At 37.2% G+C, this 20879-nt stretch overlaps 2 protein-coding genes across 4 annotated transcripts; one reads left to right on the top strand and one right to left on the bottom strand.

Annotated features, from left to right (window-relative positions):
• The first annotated feature begins 1643 nt into the window (after nt 1-1643).
• LOC145778316 (uncharacterized) lies at nt 1644-7998 on the top strand. Of its 3 annotated transcripts, none has more exons than XM_082589781.1 (8): nt 1644-1880; nt 2247-2299; nt 2790-2872; nt 3011-3107; nt 3671-3780; nt 4511-6521; nt 6750-6869; nt 6953-7998. In XM_082589781.1, the coding sequence occupies exons 1-8, from the start codon at nt 1684-1686 to the stop codon at nt 7423-7425; spliced, it is 3144 nt and encodes a 1047-aa protein (XP_082445907.1). In that variant the 5' UTR covers nt 1644-1683; the 3' UTR covers nt 7426-7998. The 3 variants fall into 3 exon arrangements, with proteins under 3 accessions (XP_082445907.1, XP_082445905.1, XP_082445906.1); XM_082589779.1 differs by having other exon boundaries at nt 3668-3780; XM_082589780.1 differs by having other exon boundaries at nt 3668-3780; nt 4511-6525; nt 6754-6869.
• Nucleotides 7999-8135: 137 nt separating this feature from the next.
• LOC145778317 (sentrin-specific protease 1-like) lies at nt 8136-18992 on the bottom strand. The gene is made up of 12 exons (XM_082589782.1): nt 18862-18992; nt 17732-17798; nt 17589-17658; nt 15263-15475; nt 14561-14646; nt 13936-14006; nt 11460-11625; nt 11204-11378; nt 10956-11087; nt 10159-10365; nt 9638-9802; nt 8136-8682 (listed from the first exon to the last, which is right to left on the bottom strand). The coding sequence occupies exons 1-12, from the start codon at nt 18932-18934 to the stop codon at nt 8521-8523; spliced, it is 1587 nt and encodes a 528-aa protein (XP_082445908.1). The 5' UTR covers nt 18935-18992; the 3' UTR covers nt 8136-8520.
• Nucleotides 18993-20879: the final 1887 nt, after the last annotated feature.

Below are 20879 nucleotides of genomic sequence, written 5' to 3'. Positions count from 1 at the left end.
TTATTACCTGAATTTCTACCGGAGAGAAACTGAGGTATGGTGGTGATTACTTCTTTTTTCAAACTTAGGATACTTCAATGAAATAATGGATGAAAAATGGGTTAGATGTGTGGAAGAAATGGTGGGAATAATTGCTTGTCAGCATCTGGCAACACTAGTTAGTAGCAGAGTTGCCAGGTAGATCAAAATTTGACCAAAAAAACGATGATTTAATACAGTGTGGATTGCTGAGCCATGAATAAAACCTATTTCATTATTCTAAAATGTCCAAATTTCATACATTGTTAGTTTCCTGCTTCCTGTCTGTTGTGGAATCTACCTAGGTCCTAGATTGTTACTAGATTGGTTACTAGATTGTGACATGGTTATATTATTTATTTTATTTATAATTGTGTTATACTTACCGGTACTCTCGCAACAGACAAAATAAAAATTTCTCTCTCTCATTGATTTATGAGGTTACAGAACTGTAGCGCACTGTGCAGGAGTTCGTTGCATGTTTAATTGAATTGTGAAAAGTTAAGCCATCGATGGGGTTCTGCCAGGAATTGCCACTGTCAAACTGCAGATAGAAAATTGGTGCACCAACTATTGCAACCAGCTGCACATGATGAGAACCATCTCTAAAATTAGTTAACTTCCAAGGCACAACTTTCAGAGGCTCAAATCTCTAATTTTTAACCTCAAAAGAGCATGGAGTAATCGTTACAGGGTGAGACTCCTAAAGCAAAAGTACGGTAGTTGAAATCTTACCTCAAAAATCTCTCCTTCAGCAGTCAGAACTATCCCACAAGACTTGGTAAAGCTAAATTGTCTTTGTAGTAGAGAGTAGAATGTTTTAACAATAAGTTGGAATAGGGTCTTACTGAATTGCTATCATATGTACGCGGACCAGTCTGCAAGACTGCATAACACATCATACGGTACATCATTGTTCTATCTAAGGATGTCAAGATGAAATTGCAAATCTGACAGCGCTTGATAGCAACACAGTTCAATGGCTGCAGTGCCTGGATGGAATAATGTGGCTCGTAATCAGGAAGAAGACTTGATACGCTGTGACGGCAACTGACAAAAAAGTGATTGTGCAACCTTATCAGACATTTTTTATGGTGATTACACAGTGATGTTTTTTTGAAGAGTACTCATACTGTATCTTGGATTCTTGGTCCTATATATAATTAGTTCTTCAATTGAGAAATTGGGTGAAAGTTTAGACATAATGTACGGTAGGACAAAACAAAGTGATTCTGCATTTTAAAATTTTCTAAAAGCTTGCTTCAGACATGTACCGGTAGTACACCTCTCAAGTCTCAAACAACTAGGCTATTGAGTATTGATGCATGTTTTATCATCATCATCATAATCCATTGTCGGTTTGTTCCCCACTAGTGGGGGTGGCCGATTGTTTCCGCGCAGCAATTGTTTTTATCCCTTATCCCTTTACCCCTTATCCTTTTTATCCCTATCCCTTTATAACTTGTAGAATGTGCAAAGATAGACTTCTTTTTTTCTGATGGGTTTGCGGTTGATAGCTTAACTTCTTTCTCATTATGCAATCATTTCAGTGACTGTAAACAAATTATAGAATATTATTGTTCATAATCAATAGATTTTTTTGCAGATTATAATCTAGCATTTTATCAATATGTTATGTTTATATTAGAAAGTTAAAGGTTTGTCATGCCATTGGATTCGGTGTTTGATAGTTTGGCAACTTTGGTTGTGTCTGTTGCTTCAGACAACAACATATGTGTCAATAATCGTGTGCCAACCGAATGCTTAAAAACGACAAAATCATCCAACACTGCACAAAATGACGTTCAGCCTAAATCTAATGCCAATGAAGACTTATCTATTTCTAAATGTCGCAGCAAGAAGTAAGTATATATTAAACTTTGTACGTTCAAACTTGTTACAGCATGGTAGCCTATCATATGACATGCTTTGTGGAACTTGTCCAAGTAAGCAGTAAAGCATAATTGTATAATATATTGTTGTATAACATACATGTTAAAATACAAATTTTATTTCTACAATGTTTTTTGATTTTCAACCTATATGCTAAATAGTTTAAAAAATGTTTATTTATGAAAACGTTTACATCTTGGTTAGTTTGTATTTTTTACGTTGGATAGTTTAAAAATGTGTATATTTATCAAAGGTTAGTTACCGAATTTAACAGCTCCATTGGATGACATGGTTACTGCAATATTTTTACATATATCGGTACATATTTTGTTTAGATATTTGGCAAAGAGAAAATGGAAAACTGCAAATCATTTGAAAATAAATGCTTGTAAGTATTATGTAAAGTTGTAAGTTATTATTGTTTGAAATGGATTGTTTTTGTTATTAATTGTTGTTTTATCACATTAATTCTTGCCCACTTTCAAATGTGTTAGGCTAGTTAATTAAATTTTAACAGTGGATTGCTTATTATAAAACATGTATTGTATATATCATGATAACTTTTTTTATAGAAGGGATATCTAACTTATACAAGTATATAAGTGCAGTCACATTCACGCCATAGCTTTCATGATTTCAATTTCACAACATTTCATAAAACAAGATTTTCCATTGGCATTCAGTTACTTACAGACCATGCTACAGAAAAAAATGTCCCTTTCTGAAATGTAACTACCAGTGGACAAACCTTAACAAAATTTAACAGAAGAGATTTGTGACAAATCTGAAATGAAGTTATATACTGGACATGGAATGCACATTGCACAATTTTTGTTGTATCTGGTTTATAATATACAATGAAACGTTTTTGTTGTCAGCGGAACGTGAACGCAAAGGAAGATTAGCTACAAACATTAAGAAGCTGAAGGATGCTATTCCTATTAGCTCTCAAAAGTTGCAAGTACGTTACTGGTAGACTACTACATTATTGATATGGTGTTTAACATGATGCTTTTTGACTGGGACTAGATTTTGGGAATGTCCAAAAAATGTTTACTTTAAATTTAGTTAATTTTTAAATTTTTCATACGAATTGCAGACTAAAGAAAGTGTTCTTGAAGAAGCGTTGAAATATATAAGCAGCTTGAAAGAAAAAATAGAAACCATGTTGCAAAAGGATTCTTCAGAAATTATTGGTAAATTAATATCGTATTTGAAGTAATTCTTTTCACGGAAATATATATAGCACTTTTTTAATAGTGAAACTTTACCTGATTTATAAAACTGTGTGCGAGACTCAGCGAGAGTGATTGTCATTTGTGTACTTTTAGCTCTCATCTTAGTCATAAATAAGTGACCTCAAACATGAAGCACAACCAAAACCAAGCCAGCAAATGAACTCGTTTTTTACCTTGATTCAATGTCTGCTGACTTTCAATCGATGTACAAAAGAACGAATTTGTTGAAATCATCATCACTGAAAAGGCAAGAATATCTCAATTTGCCATTTATGCAACAGAAAAATGCATTAACAAATATGATGAAGAAATAATATTCATACAAAGAAAAGAACATTGTTGTTGCTTTGTCCGTGGTGATCTATTTTACACATTGCTCAAATTGGATTTTTTACTAATCTTTGACACTACTTAAAGCACATGCCACAATGAGTGAAAGTTGTTGAAATAATTTTAATTGTAGTTGTAACTCATTGCAATGTAGCTGCGCTGATGTACAAATATACCTGTGTTTACAGCAGCAGAAATGAAAGCTTTGAGAAAGAAAGTATCGGACTTAGAAAATGAGAGATCTTTGTATTTGAGAGTGCTTCAAACTCACGGACTCTTACCCATGTTAAACAGCAAAACGGTAGGTCATCGGTAGGATGCTTTTATATTTCCTAGAACCAGTAAAGCTTTTAAATTTCAACTAGGTTCCATTTGAAGTTTTTTGCACAAGTTTTGAAATTTGTTCTTGCTTACCAAGAAATTTTCAATGATGTTTATGACGTTTTTCTCTGCTAATTGATTTTAATTAGATGCTGTAATATTTTTACTCTTCCTAAGTCTAAGGGAATTAGGAAATGTTTATTGTTCAGGAGTGGTTTCAGGAGTCCTAAAATTCAAGGCTGTGGAGTTAGCAAACACGGCAAACCGACCATAAAATAAAAGCAATAAGCATTGTTTTCGCACGTTCTTGAAATTTAAACAATTGCCGGTACTCCTGTTGGGTATTAGGTAGCGAATTTATAACAACGTAGTTCGAAACCATGTCATATACGAAAGGCATCATTTTCAATTTAGCATAACTACAGCTTTCTTGAAGTCTGGACAAAATGGCCATTATTTACAGTTAAAATAACTGACAACCTTGAAAACATCTGATGAAGTCGATGCGCTAAAAATGAAAAAATTAGAATCTCATATTTACCTCCGTCTCTACAGCTTTGTAAAAATCTGATAAACTACAGGCCTACAATCTAGGAGGAAAGAAAACTATCTTTCATTTGCTATCATTTTGAAATCATATATTTGTTACTGCTGGTAATTGATCAAATCTTAATTAAAGCGATTTACTTGTTGGTATTTTTGTCTTTAAGGGATCATGCCCGCAGTTGCCGATACCTCGCGTGCACAAAGCTCAACATCCTGCACCCACCACCTCTCTTAAGAAGAGCGGCAATAGTAATCAAACTAATACCTGCACTTCCACAAACAATACCGTTAACCATTCTACTACAAATTTGATAAATGTACGACATTTTACAACTCCTACCTCAGCCACTCAAAAGAATTACTCTTCCAGCAATGCAGCAGCTGAGTTTAATTGTGTAAAAAGCACAAGTAGCAATGCACATCCCACGACTACGGCCCATTTCATATCTTCTTGTCATAACTCCCCTCCATTTTGTTCAACGGAAACAAATCTGTCTACAAATGTAACTGAATTCGTTTTTCCTTCCGCCAACACTTTGTATCCTCAATCGAGTAAAGCATTTTGCTCTCTCACGTACAGTCTGGCTCGTATGAACGGCAATGTACCACCTGACATTCCAAAGCTGCCTTGTGTTGCTGCCATTCGTCTTTGCCAAAACCAGAGACATGACAGTGCTGAAGAAAAAAGCGCGAAAAAGTTATCACCAACCGCAGCATTGCAAGCCCGTTCCCCGCTTTCAACGAGTTCAGTCCCAGAAAAAATTGCATCATCTTCCTTCGAGGCAAGCTCCAACATTTCTGTTCAACCAAATCTGACATCGGTTTCTAACCTTTGCAGTGTTTCTCCTCCATCTTCTATGAATCAAAATGACACTCCAGCGGCTGCAAGTTCGGGCTCTTCAAAATTAACTTGTACCTTGTCAAGTTCAACATCTGTGGAGTCGTTACAAACTTTCCTTGAATCGCCAAATTCCTCAAAGTCGAAGACCACGTCAGACCACGCATCCACTCACTCGTGTGCATCGCTCGGGTCGACTCCCGAACGGCACTTAATGTCGTGGTTGAGAAACCAGGAACCTTGTGATGTTCCCACCCTAAATCAAACTATTATTCCCAAACCATCGCTTGATGGTGGCCCAACGACAATAGACAGCCAGCCAGTATTTTCCGAGCAGTTCACCAAAAAGTCTTCCACTCACGATAGCCCGTCGTACGAAGCTAAACCTCAAGCAACTAAGAAAGAGACAAATTCTTTTAACATCGCCAGTTTGATGAAATCTAAGTATGCGACAACCGCACGAAACCCACCGTTGCCTAGCAACAACACGAATGGTATTCCTTCTCATCAGACTAATTTCTCTAAAGAATCATCGATGCTTCAAATCTCAGTTGACCATCGTGATTTTAACGCCGCTACACCAAAGGACACATTTCAGAACTCGTTCGAAAATGAAATTTTGGATTGCCTGCAAATTATACCGAATTTAACTACGCCTGAGCCTCCTAACATGCAGTCCTCTACTAAGGCTGATGCATTCCACACGCACTCCACATTTACAGGCACGGCCGATTACGGTTATCTAGATGCAGCCAACCCTGTAAGACATGCCGTTTCAGAAATGAAAAAGCAAAAGGGTCAAAGTGTTTCACTTAATTTTAGCGACATGCAAAGTGAAAGTGTGCATCGCACGCAATCTAGAGCAGCAGTTTATGATAAACGAACAACTCAAGATCACCATTCAATGAGTCATCATCCGTATCCTGATCCAGCTGCACACTGCGTTGAAACTTCCCTCACAAACCTTCGTGTTGATCCACCGAGCGAAATTAAGGAAAAACAGCCTTTCATGTTTGGAAAACACCATTTCTCTCATCAGCCTTCAACTTCCAATTTGAATTACATCCCAAACAATGCATCTGTGTCGCTGTGGCAACCCGCCATAACCAGTACACCTCCGTCACGTCAAATAATCACCACTTTACCAGCGATTCCGGATTGTTTTTCACCAATGGCTTACCAGTATATGAATACAAATACACCTCGCCTATCTCACACAGCAAGTTCCGGGAAGCAGGCTTCACCTAATTATAAAACTACCCCATCGTGGGCTCAGTCTGCACCAAGTGCAAGATACGCCGCGGTAACCTCAACGAAGGCACCAGCCCAGTCTTCAGGCAAGTAAATCTTTAAGTTTAAACATGTTTTACAATTGTTGGTTAAAAAAAACATTTTTTTTGTGCCATCCAAAGCTTGTGTGTGTACTGTGTAGTTTAGGAAGAATAGAGGAATCAACGTAGAAAGATTTCTAGTTTCGCAAATAGGCTACTGCTATGTTTGAATGGAAATGTAGTGAAAAGGACACTCACTCACATTTCAAACGCTTTTTGGAAATTCAATTGCAGAAAGAAATAAAGAAAAACAAGATGTTCTTAAAAAAAGAAAAACGACTCGCGTCGTCTCGCAACAACCCCCCAAACGTAAGAAATCGCACACGAAACTCCCATCTTCATCAACACGCCAAAGTAAGTATGAAATAAGACCAGTGTCCAGTAGCCTATACAACATGCAGAAATTTTTTGGTCATCAATATTTTCTGTTTTTTCAGATTCCCACTCGATACCTCAGCTGATGGGATACCAGCACTCCACGAAAGTACCCCAGCATTCCCAAGTGTACATGACGCACGATGGGACTTTGTTGCATTCAACCAGGAACAGTGGTGGGTCGTGTACAAACAATCCAAGCTACAGCGGTCATGAAAAAGCTCCAATTTTTGGCTCAGCTACAAATAACGTTATGGGCACGACTGGTGTGGGTTATAACCCCGATTACGGTGCCCAACCAAACCTTTTCCATTCCCCGCCAGCGGTTTCTCTACAAACGCCGTCCTACCACACCCCGCATGGGGGATACCCGTTCGCTTACAACCATCAGGTCGGCCACCAGCAACCCACCAAGCACATGTACATGCCACAATTTGCCAACACGAACAATAACAACAACGCCTTATCATTGGTGGCCGATAAACAGCCGAAAAGCTCGCAATCGCAACACCACATTCGTCAGATTCTCAGTTGATTTAGAGTTTAAGCCAACCAGCTGACAGAGAATCCTTCACTTGATTTGTATCATCTTTTCGCCCTTTTTCAATTCACGTCACGGAATACGTAGCTTATGATTGGTTCGAGGTTTCAGATGCAGTGGCAGAATTTTGTCATGTTAAAGTGGCTACCGATCAGAACACTGTTTCTCTTTTATCTTGGGAACGATTTTTTTTATATACAGTAATCTCGTCTGTGAACGGCTTTTCACGCTTAACAATCTCGATCTGTCACAAAACTAGCAACGCTGGAGTGGCTCTTATCCATTCATTAAAAGATTCCTTACTCTGCTCTGCTTTTTGCTGAAGTTCCAATACTTTTTTTAGTGGGCAAGTGTCATACATTAAATGATTGTAGATACTGCACTAGAAGTCTACAGTGCTGAAATGATTCAATTTGTAACGCGGTACATTTTGTACCGCGTTATAAACTTTGAGCTTAAGTCAATCCGCTAGAGGGCCCATGATAAATTCTAACCGAATCGAAACAGCTTAATCGGAGCCCAGAAAGTCAATAAAACTTTGCAACAACAAGTTTATTATGGTACGAAAATAATCGAAATATCAAAAAAATGTAACACATTAGAGTTGCTATCCAAGGTTTACTTTGAAGCTTAATGTTGATAGATGCTGCCAATGAACACTCTTTCTTCACCAGTCAAAGGGGCTGTACAAATATCATCAGACGCCATTTTCATGCATTTTATTGCAACTTCCAAGGCCATCATGTTTGAATAGCCTCAAATAAAATAGCTGTATTCAGAACATTGTAGCAATCGCTGCTTTCTTGCCACATGCCAAAGCACACGCTTGTCATCCAGTGCAATATGACACGAAAAAGTAAATATATTTTGAAACGCCAATAAAAAAATTGTAAAATGCGAGTTTGGAAGTGTTCGATTTTTTTAAGCAAGGTCTAGCGGGCAGTTGTGACGCAACAAACAATATTTCAAAAATCTTCATAGATTTCCGCTTTGCTGTAGCCTATACGAATTATCCAGAGTTCCACGGTGCAAGCCTTTCATCAGTTCTACAGTTTTAAATAACTTTGGTTTTAGGCTAGGTAAACTGCATCATCTAACCAAACAGCCACGCATTATTTCCCAAACCATGGTCAGGCGAATCAAGGGCATGTCACTTTGCTGGAACGACAGTGGCGCTTTTCTGCTGATGAATTCTGCAAAAGTGCAAGCGAAAACCCCGCAATCGGATCCGTTTTGTTGCTGAGGAATTTCCTAGGATGAAAAGAAAATCATTCGTTAATATTTCATCATCCATTGCAAAACAAACAGATAGGGAATATTAAATTATTTGGCTTTCATGGTGACAGAATCAGGGCTGTGAGATCGGGCGAAAAATATACAACTCCGACCCCTCGGCTCATAACTACCCGACTCTGGACACGTCAGAATCTCCACAGCCCTGGTTTGTATTGTGTTTCCACTTCAAATAGTTAACCAAATTTGTGAAAACACTTAAAGCACAATTCACTACGGTACATATGAATAATAATAAAAACACCAACAGGCTAGGCTACTGAAGTCAGACGAAAGTTAATATTGTTGTTCAGTTTAACGTTTAGAGCAGGGAAGAGTAACCTTTTTACATGCGTGAGCCAAATAGTGATAATGCAGAGGCCGGCTGCAACGATGCTTATTCAATAACATAAGACTAGGTAAATTTCTCTTCGAGTTTTAAATGTTGTCGCGGGCCGTAGATCGCCCGCCCGCGAAATTTTTTTCCCGCGAGATTTCTGTCTCATTTACATATTTTGGTAAAAGTTTGTATTAAAACCGTGTGAATGCAACATTTTCTCGATGGCACGGTTGGTTCAGTGGTTTCATCCTCTGCCTAGTGTTCGTGAGAACGAGGGTTCGACGCCCGTCGAAGTCAAACTTTTTTTTTCTTTAAATTAATTTTTGCGGTGCACAAGAGCTTTTCAAAAAAAGTAGGGTTAGGGAAAGCTTATATTTTATTATCATTGCAGAATTTCCTTGGTAAATGGTTATTTCGCAATCTGAATCAACTAATCTCTCAAAACACTTTCGGAAAATCTTACTTTTAGAGTGACTAGAATCAATGAGACAGAAATCTCGTGGGAAAAAATTCGCTGCCCGCCCTTGGTGTAGAGTACGTATAAATAAGATACATCACAAGCATACTCTATCACTAGCGTGATTATTGACTTACAGTTGGAGATTTGCTGATAATTTTCCACTGTGAAACATCAAGGGTTGTTTTCTTCTTATCTTCATGTTCACTTGCCAAGTAATTCTTTAATATTTGAAGACATTGTGCGTTTGCATCCCCCATAGAATCGTAGTATCGCAACTCTTTTGTAACAAAATCCGCAACCTGCGCAAAGTGTCGACAAAAAATTGTAAGAATAGATTGCCGCCACCAATTACATGCGAGACAACACAATTCCTTATGCTGCGCAGTTGAGAAGTTACTGCACAAACAACTTTGTGTTAGGCGCTGTTCTAAATCAAGTGACGCCATTTCCTCAGCTTCTGACATCCCACTCGTTGTTTGAAAAGTCACTAATATGAAAAGACAAGGCTGTTTCGCTCGTTTTAAATTCGTCACTTTATTACCAAGATTCCTCAATATGGCGCTGGTAGATTTTCAGTACGAATTTCGTTTCTAATATCCTTAACAACAACAACAAAAAACACCAGCACACACAGTAGGCTACAATAGCAACGTACCGCAAGAGTCCAGTGTACGCCGAGGTGAATTGGAAAAAAAAGAATGTCCTTAGAAAAAATATCAACTCGTTTTGTCCATCTCCTAACGGACTTGTATCCTTGCGAGCTAATCTTTGGGTAGAAAAATGTATTCATGGCGTGGGCACTTGGAAGATTATCCACCGACTTCGACCGCTCAACAATTAACTCCATATAGAAATTAATTATCTACAAAACACATTGAAAGAAGTAGGCTACAGTAAAATTCGTCACCTCATGGGGATAAAGGAAATGACGAATTAGGCGAACTGACAAATAATACAAACAGGTTAACCTTATGAATTATGCAACCGGGACCGACAAAAATGTGACCAATAAGGCGAACTGACGAATTATACTGTAGCCTATATGCATTCAGAAAAGTCAACAGTGTTTTGTTAAAATATGCAAAAAAGTTTCGTCAATGTAACTGGAAGGCCTCTGACAGCAGTGTACCGTACTGAAAATGTGGCTGCGGCAGGTATTTCATAGAAACAGTGCAATCAATCAAAATGTAGTACTTTTCAATTACTAATTGGTTCAATCAAGCGTCAGTCAAAACGGATATGCAAACTGTACAATACATAGGAACATTGAAAAAGTCAGTAAACTTTTGTCAAAAATGCGAGCAGGATTCGTCAGTGCAACAGGCAAGCATCTGACAATAGATTACGACAACGTACCACAAATGTGGCTGTGGCAATTTTTTTGTTTTGTTATAAAATAGTGCTGTGAAGCGTCAATCAAAATCACAGAGCCCACATGGAAGCTAAACTAACCTCGTCATTGAGCCAGTTATGACCGGATAAAGTCAGCATATGCTGTCGGGTAATGGCGATGTTGAAGCGCTCATTGAGGACTTCATGCTGCGGATAAGGGATAAGCGCCTTGGCAACAATGTCTTCCATTTCCTGGATAGTTCCAAAAACGTTAAGGCTAAGAGCGACAAATTGTGAAATACAACACACCGCTTTACATACAATTGCATGGAAGTTTGAAGAAGCAAATAATATGAACGGAGTCTTACTGGAGTAAGTTCAGGGATTGGCTCCACATCCACGGTGACATTCAACCTCGCTTCCAATAAATCAGACAGGAGTTCTTCTTTCATCTCTCGCTTCTCTTTCAGTAACCTTGCCCTGGTCTCTTCTTCTGCCAACCGTTGCTTTCGTTCCCTTTCCCGCCTCCCGTACGACGACATTCTACAGGTAGAAATCTAAGCAGTCACACATCACCTTTCCGTTTCGTATATGAAATAATTTCTTCGAACTCGAATTACTCACAAGTCTTTGACAAATGACTTGCAGAGGTAAGGACTTGATGGAGAAAACCAGTCATCAATCAGAGGCCGCTTGTTCGGGGGAGTTGCCACCTCAGACGGCTTGAGAACTGACAAACTATTTCTTGATGTTCCGAACTGAGGACTGTGTGATGATGAGATGGCTGTTGCTGTAGGATGAATGTCAATGGTTAATACCATGGCGACCTACAACACAGCTCATGCTAACGTGCAAACTTTACATTTGACGGGAGGCAGATCCGCCAAACATCGGAATGGCCCGTTTCGGTGAGTCCGATCCCTTAACGGGGAATTTTTTCAATTTTTTTTTTAAATTATTGGGTACCGTAGCCTAATTATCATTGCCGTTTTAGGGTTAGGGGTTAGAGGTTAGGTTAGGAACTCACCGAATCGGACTCACAGAATAGTAGCAGACCCCCAAACATGATAGCACTTGGAATCGTTACTAGAAGTTGATAGCTTAAATCAGTGGTTCTTAAACTTTTTGAGACACGCCTCCCTTTTACAATTTTAACAAAATTCGCGCCCCACCTGGTTTCAAAATCATTAAACATTAAGCAGAACAGCAATTTATTTCCAGGTAAGTTGCATTAATGCGAAGGATGTGACTTTTTTGTGGATACCTTCAGTTCAATTTGGTGTTTTCTCAAGGACAGTATCAAGGTTGGAAAATGAAGCTGCGTTTCCTTTTTGAACTCGTCGATGCCACAGCCCCAGTTTTGCTATGAAAGCATAGATGGCATCATAATTTTTTATGCGATTTGTATTCTTGCCCTGCAGGAGCAGATTTAAATTATTAAGGGCTTCGAAAATGTCCACGAGGTAAGCCAACTCGACGATGCCAAATTCTGAAAGACGCTTTTACAACTTCCGCCGACAACGATTGGCGAAAGCACTCGCTACTTGCGATCTTCATTTTTTTAAAAGAGTCATTCTTGCATTGGAAAATAGCTAAAGGTTTACTTTGGTAGTCAAGGTGTTTTTTTTTCATGATGACGCTGCGAACGAGTTGGTCTCAAACCGTCGTTGCTCAGATTTTAAAAACATATGACGCATTGTGGTACAACTTGGTCATTTACTATAGCATCTATAAAGCCAAACTTCAGATAATTTTTGTCATACCTTTTCCACACTCATTTTATGTCAATAGAACTGATTAATTAAAAATAAACCTAATTAAATCAATGCTAAAATTAAAAATATAATTTTCGCATGGTAGGCCTACTATCAGAGTTGGGGATACTGTTGTACTTCTAGCCTCTGTCACTTGTTGGTCAGTCGTTGCCAATATTATTACAACTAAACCTCGAGGCTGCTGTGTCAGAAAGCCGTTGTGTTACGAGTCAAGGTGTCGCGCAAACATTTAGCAACGTCTAAAACATTACAAAGAATGCGAGATGTGACAACAACACGCTCTACAAACATACTGTGCCACTGCAACACAAAGTGTCATCTTCAACAATTGACTGTCCACAGTGTCCAGCGTAGTTGTGAAGACATGTTTAGTTATAATTCATGCAGAGTTTTTCAATTTCTTGCGCCCCTCTTGTGAGCCTCACAGGCCCCCCAGTTTAAGAACCACTGGCTTAAATAGTAGTTAAAAACCAGTCTATATGGGACACTGAAGTAAACGTACCAGAATTTCAAAACCTTCAATTACTGGTTAATTTACACGTTGGCAAGGTCTCTGTGTTTAGATCAATATGGTTGATACCATGAATAAACGTAACGTTATCACAGGGATGCAATAATGTGATCACGCAGTGTGACAATTGGTAAGCGCGAATATAATTTATATGCGGTGGAGCAGAGTTTGTAAGTGTACTCTGTGCACTGATATTTTCAATATGCTTCTAAATAATGAATCGCTCCACCCTTGCATCAGGGGTCTGCTACTATTCGGCGAGTCCAATTCGGCTAGTCCGATTCGGCGGGTGCCCTATTCGGCGAGTTCCCTATTCGGCGAGTTCCCTATTTGGCGATTTTTGAATTTTTTTTTAAATTATTGGGTACCGTAGCCTAATTATCATTGCCGCTTTTACATCGTTTTAACGTCGCTAAACGTTGAAATAAGGCCCTAACCCCCAACCCTAACCTCTAACCCTAACCCCTAACACTTACCCCAACCCCTAACTCTAACTCCCAACCCTAACCCCAACTCCTAACACTTACCCCTAACCCCAAACCCTAAAACGGCAATGATAATTAGGCTACGGTATCCGATATTTAAAAAAAAATTTCAAAAATTGCCGAATAAGGAACTCGCCGAATCGGACTAGCCGAATTAGACTCGCCGAATCGGACTCGCCGAAACGGGCCATTCCGCGCATCAGCATTAAGGAAAACTTACGTATATTAATAAAATTTCTTTCAGTTTTAATATTCATAATTACAGCAAAGACACTAAAAAAATTGAAAGTAAAGAAAATCGTTAATACACTGAGGAATAATAAACTTACTGTACTTTCCATTCGTATTTGCTTTGTTGTTACAATCCAGGGCAGCATTTGTATCAGTGCTTCGTGTTGAACTAAACCAAACATTTAAAATTACAGCAACATGCTCTCTACTGCAAGCAAAGCCGGGAAAGTGAAGTAAGGAAATCAGCATTTGACACAATATAGATTTTTTTTGAAAAGCGTTTGATTAAAATTTCGTTTATAACTTATGCGCCCTACTGTATGCATTGTTAAATATTACAAAAATAAAATTTCTCGGTAGCTGTACGGAGCAGAAAGCCAGAAATGGACATCGGTAATCTCGCAACTTGACAATGTTGCAAGCAGGATGAAATCAAACCCATTAAGCCATAGTATAACAATCACTAGAAAAAAGAACGCACACAGATGGTACGATATACGACAAAACAGAACAAGCCTTTTCTGTAATCTGTAAGTGTTACAAGTTAATTAAGAAAAAACTTGTTTTATTTTGAAATATTATTAGAGATTTTCTTTGCGTAAATCCCTGCATTTTGGTGAATAAATTTAGCCTCCAATGCTGTTTTAATTGAGTTGCACTGATATGTAGACGCGCTTCTAGCTATAGGCAGTAATGCATGAATAATTGAATATAAAGCCTTACCTTTGGAAGCAGCTTGAAGGTACCTTCATAGGAGAATCCAAAAAGCTGCCATAAGTATTTTTCTGTTCTAACTGGCGTGAAAATGCCTGTTGAATTAAAAGTGTAGATTTATGCTTTAACATAATACTGTGCACTACGCAACCAAAATTGTGTGCCTCTACAAAATTTGGCACATGAAAGCCACATAAGTTATCACGAAAATAAATGTGTTCAAAATCAATCATCATCAAACAGATGAACATGTAGAGAAATGAAGTTTTACGGAAGATAAATATTTCGTATTAGACACAGGCTCCACAGCTATTTCAAAATGATAATGGACGATACTGTAATAGGTGTACCCTAATAGTGCAGTCGAGTAAATGCCCAACTTTGCTTGCAAAAAAAAACAGCATGATCAAGCAAAGGTTTTTATTCAGCTTTGAGAGTGTGCGCCTGAGCAGTACATTTCAAGAATAGCTCTCAATTCAACTTTACTTACCGAATGGTTCAAAGCCTCTACAGTCTATAAGTATGATACGCAATACTGTTATACTACGACAATGTAGCTTGTTTCAAGCCTGAAACTGCAAAATCCATTCTCATAAAAAGTTTTGCATTAAGTAAATTGCCAATACCAGCAAGCCATACAAATCATGCATGTATATCACCTATTGTAAGGCTATATCTTCAAACAGTAAATAAATTACCATTACCACTCACAATGTTACTTGATCCAGACAGTGGAGTTTCTGAAAGATCGACTATCACATCTTCTTTGGCTGCTGGATTACTGCCTGCACTATTTTTTCGACAAAAAATAGCTTCGGTTTCGGCAAGAGTTTTAGTACGGTACTGCTCTATGAGCAATCGATATTGTTCTTTTTGTTCGATTTCAGAACATCTTTGCACTTCATTGAGACGATACATACGATTCTATAATATATGTTTATCCTTAAAAATGAAGATTAATCACCATCAAACGATAGTATTGCAATATTTTGATTATATTGCACATAATAGTTCAAAACACTAAGACTTTCAGCAAAGAAAAATTTGTTAAGACAAGAAGCTTATTACAGTGAATCATATTCCAAGTTAGATCAATTTAATACTACTGTTGTAGTACAACATATTATACAAGAACTGAAATTGGTGAACTTCTTAAATTAAGGTGAAGTTATTTCTCTGACTTACTCTATACTGCATTTAAATAAATGTCATACAGTGTACAGTAAAATTCGCTGAAGCTGATGTTTTGCATAACTTATCACTTTTTGAAAGTTACGTCAATTTGCTTAACTTGCCATCAGCTAACTCGTCATTTTCTATTACTTGCCACTGATTTGTTTACCCTTAAATTTTTTTTTTATTTCATCCAACATCAATTCATTTAAAATAAATGTTTCAATCAGTTTAAGTGCACAATTACACTGAATGGTCAACTTCAAAGCTAATTAGAACATAAAAATCTTTAATCTCAGCCATATTCATTTGATGCCCTTCGGATAGTTAAAAATGTTTTTTTAATTATTGTTTTTTTTTAGTAGGTATATAATTGTTTTTACGTTTTTTTGTTTTTGTTTTATATACTATGTCCTATTGACATCGTTGCATACATTTTCCAAGTAACAACTGTTTTCATTTATCATAACAAAGAACTGCAAAAATAACTGCCAAATTATACTTGCTGAATAACTTATTATGAATTAGTTTACTGCAGTTTTGACTAAGTTTAAGTCAGAAGTGCGGCCGCATGCTCAACAAGTGGTTCCAATGAACCACCCAACTTTAAGCATGGTATGTACTAACAATGGTGAGGATGAATACTATTTGTATGAGAAATCCTGGGAAACAGTCCCAGTGGTGACCCTGTTAACAGTCAACCTTCTTTATTACTTGTCCCAATTTCTTTTAGGTTGTTTATTTTTTTCAATTCTGTCATTGCATATAACCTATTATGATGAGTAAACATTGTTTAAAGTCTAATGGGTGAATCTACAGTCTGGCCGACTGATACAGGTTAACTTACGGATAAAAAAAAGTAGAGAGTACCATACTAAATTGGCAAATTTAATTTTTTTCAATTCAAATTAATAAACTAGAATTTGGTGGTACGGTACTCTTTACTTTTTTGATTATTTTATCACACTACGCATCCTTTTTTTATCATTGGTGAAGTAAAAAGAAAATTTTAATGAAAAGTGTAGTGACAAAATTTTATTTCAGATGATAACTTATATGTCTTGATTATTTCAGAACAGATATTTCAGAAAAAACCTTTAAATTTTGTTCCAGCATTTAAATTTCGGAGACACTTGTTGAGCAAAACGATTGTTTTTATATTTTTGTTATTTTTTTCAAAAAAAAAACAACTCATACCTCTAGTTACACTAAACCCTTGGTAAAACTAGGTGCAATCTACAATAATTTTCTCAAGATCAAATTTGTTCAAGAAACAGAAAACTGTTGGCTTTTTCTTCAAAAAAAGAAGAAACAACTTATCTAAGAATATAACTACATCAAATATAGTTATTACTTTCTAAAATCTCTACGGCCTGTTTCACCCTAAAAGGGTGAAAAGGTCCTTATTCAAATAGAATAGGTATATAACTATTTATCCCATCCACAAAAGAAGCATTAGAGATATATATTAAATCAACTACACAGCTTTACATGGTGTGTCACAAAAACAAATTTAAAGAATTTTTAACGATTTGTTAATTCACAAAGTGAATGGCTCTTTAAAGAAATTATTAATTAGTTAAAGAACAGCAATCAAACATTTTGGAATATTTCGGACCAACACAAAACTTCCAGTTGTTGATACTGTTGCTATGTTACACAGTTGTTTTATGTGTTTTGTTGTGCTTTTTATATGGTTTGCACTAGTTTGGAAAAGTCATTGTTTGGCCGAAATTGTCATCATTCACTTTCACTTGGAGGTGATGACTTAGGCAAATTCTACTGTATTGTAAAAAATGTTGTTGCTATGTCGTTGCAGTATAAACAAATTATACGTATCTATAAAAAAAACTGCTATACATACATATTTGGATTTTCTTCTTGTTGCTTTCATTGGTATTTGCAGATAGGTTTTATCAAACATCGTAAGGGATCTAAAAAATATTTTGTTTAGTGAAACAAAATGTTAATAGCTCTTTGATCAATTTTATACAAATGCAAACTTACTTTCTTTCCTCATGTGAATATGGTTTACTTGTCCTACTGTTATATCCACTATAGTTTGGTGAAGATTCTGAAACAAAAGTCTAAATCAACAATATTACACTACCACATTTAGTAACCATAGCCACTGTGTACCAGTAACATTTATTATTTTCTGAGAAGCAGCCAAAAAATATTACAACATGACGTCACAACATAAAAACTAAAAGATTTTAAACCTTAACACATTTAATTTATCAAATCATAATTTTCCAACATATTCTTATTAAGAGCTAGACTTTGTTTTGAGATGCTATTAACTACTCAATTTATTTGTTTCAATGTCATATAACAAATAAACCAAGTGAATCAAAATTTTAAAAACAATAGATTGTAGGCCTATAACAATAGGTTAGATTATGGCCAGTGATGTACTCGCATACAAAAAATATTGACGCCGTCAGCGTTAACGCAAACGTTTGAAAAACCATACGCCGTATGCGTCAACGCAACTTGTAAAAAAAGTTGGCGGCGTCAGCGTAAGCACATACACTAGCGTAAACTCATTTTGTTTGCTAGGTGCCAAACATTCACACGGTATAAACCACTCGAAACAAACAAGTTTTATTTTGAATTTCCACGAAGAAACACAAGCATCTGAAAGTGTTCATCTGACATTTTGCTGTGTTTTGGTTCCAATATGTCTTTTCCCATTGAAAACATTCTTTCAACTGCACCGCTGGGAGGTATTGGTGTGTTGTAGCAAAAAAAAGACATTAAAAAGTATGCGTTGACGCTATGCGCTAAAAAACCGCAAAAACTTTACGGCGTAGCCTCAAGCGCAAACTATCCAAAAAATGTGGCTGCAAGCGTTAGCGTAAACAAAAAGTCTACGCCGCATACTTGCGGCGTAGAATTTGCGACGTATACGTACATCTCTGATTATGGCACAATCAGGATGGTACGGTACCGAAAGAGAATAAGCAGTATCTAATCAGTCACAAAACATAATTTTTATCGGCAACACGAAGATAATGAAAAGATATGACCAACAATAGGCTACTGTCAACATACGGTAAGTCATACTGTCTTGACAATATACAACACCTCAAAAATATGCTTGAGCAAAAAAAATGTACAAGTAGTTCACTTACTGCGTAGTGATTTAAAGCAAGGTTCTTTCCTTTTTGAAAGGAGCTTTTTCAATGGTGCAACTGTTGCAGGCATGACAGCTTGTACAATGTGCACACTACAGCGTATTAATAGTTTAACAATGCTGAACTTGTAAAATACTTTGTAAAAGATAATGTAAATAACAAAAATATAAGCTTCCAAATTTTATTTTTTACAACTTTATAAGTAGGCCTAGGCCATCACGGGGCGGCAGCTTACACAATACATTAGGTGCCGTACGGTACTTGCACTTACTGTACTTCGGTATCAAGCACTTTTTAATGTGTTGTCACTTCTACCTTATTCTAATCTTATGCGTGTTGGTATGTATTACAGTTTTTGAGGCGATTAAAAATAAAGAAAAATTAAAACTAATCTGAAATCAATGCAAAGTAAGCTGACCCTAGTCAAAAGCAACTTAGTCAAGTTTCAAGTTACGATTTTGATTTGAACAAACTCAAGATCAGGGTTGTCAGATTAGTTGTAGCCTTCCCTTCGAGATTGCAGGTCTAGACATTTCATTTTAAGTCTAAAACAAAATACCATTTAATACGCAGTATAGCCTACGTTGTAAATACTGGCAACCTCGAAATGTCATTAAACGAATTAGCAAAAGCTGCCGATCAAATGTCAAAACTAACAAACGTTTCCCATGCCACAGTAAGCGCAGTGCAGTAGCCTATACCACAGAAAAAATCCCAATGCCCAACTAATGCAACATATTGATCGCTGACAACATCAAATGATACTTTGTCGGCAAGTGTGTCTAATCTTCAGTCTGATCGCAGCCGTCAACCTGTTTATTCCTACTAAATGCAATGAAAAAAAGGTAATTACCGAAACAATCTAGACTTGTCTAAACAATCCCAATTTGCTTCTAAAAACTATTCCAGATTCCAGACATTTTTTTTCTCTACTAGCCAGTTCGTTTTGATTCCAGATCTGGAATCAATTATCCCAATCTGACAGCCCTGCTCAAGATTCAAGCAGAGAAAATTTTATAGTAGAGTTGCCAAAGAAAAATATACATTCTCAACAAGAAAATGAGGAAGTAAGGGAGAGGGATGTTCTGGAGGCTCATTCACCTTACTCGCTGAGTCAAATTGTTGTGCTCACGTCTAGGCACAATTTCTTGTATTTACACCTTGCTTTGTTTTTTGCTTGCACCGTTACCTACGGGAAAAACGCCTTCCCAAAAGAAATGCAAAACTCTTTAATTTTCTTTCAGTTCAGTGTTCTGTTAGATGCCGTCCGGAAAGCAGCAACTTGATATCAGTTTAATAATTTTATGTTCTATGTAAAACTCTAATTTTATTCTAAGTCTGGTAGAAAAAACAGAAATAAATAATAAACAGGTTGGTGATGGTCTGAAGTCTGCCAGACAGGATAGGGACACTTATTTGACAAGCTCCTCAACTCAGCAAGCGTCTTTCGACAGCCTTGAATGAGAGACACTCTAAGGGAGAGGGAGAAAGAGAAAACTTTTACTTCGTATGTTGCGAGAATAGTATACGCTGCAATTATAAACAATACGAATAAAATAGCATACAAATAAAATAACAACTAGATTCCATAACAGACAGGAAGCAGCAAAATAGGTAGGCTACTAGGCCCTATAAGCCTATTATGCTAGTCATTGAGTCAGCTGCTTCAAGTGTTTTTAATGTAAACTCTCGCTTTGAAAAACTGCTTTAGAGTTATACAATATTAAAGTCGGCAGCAGTGGCCGAGTGGTTAGCGCGTTGGGCTCGCAGTCGAGAGCCTGCATGTTTGACTCCACAGCCACCCACACTTGCTGTTGTTTCTCTGGGCAAGAAACTTTACGATAATTGTCTCTACCCAGTGATCGAATTCGAGTAATGGGTAGTACCAAATTTAAGTCATAAGTAGAGTAGACAACCGGAAACAGACATTGCAGTCGGCTGCAGCGTGGGTCAGGTGTACGTCGGAAGGCGTACACCGATGCATAGCGCTCAAGTCCGCTTTCCCGCAATGTAGG

This window comes from Aplidium turbinatum, chromosome 10 (assembly GCF_918807975.1).
Source record: "Aplidium turbinatum chromosome 10, kaAplTurb1.1, whole genome shotgun sequence".
NCBI classification, from domain to species: domain Eukaryota; kingdom Metazoa; phylum Chordata; class Ascidiacea; order Aplousobranchia; family Polyclinidae; genus Aplidium; species Aplidium turbinatum.
This window is presented reverse-complemented; position numbering and strand designations above follow the sequence as displayed.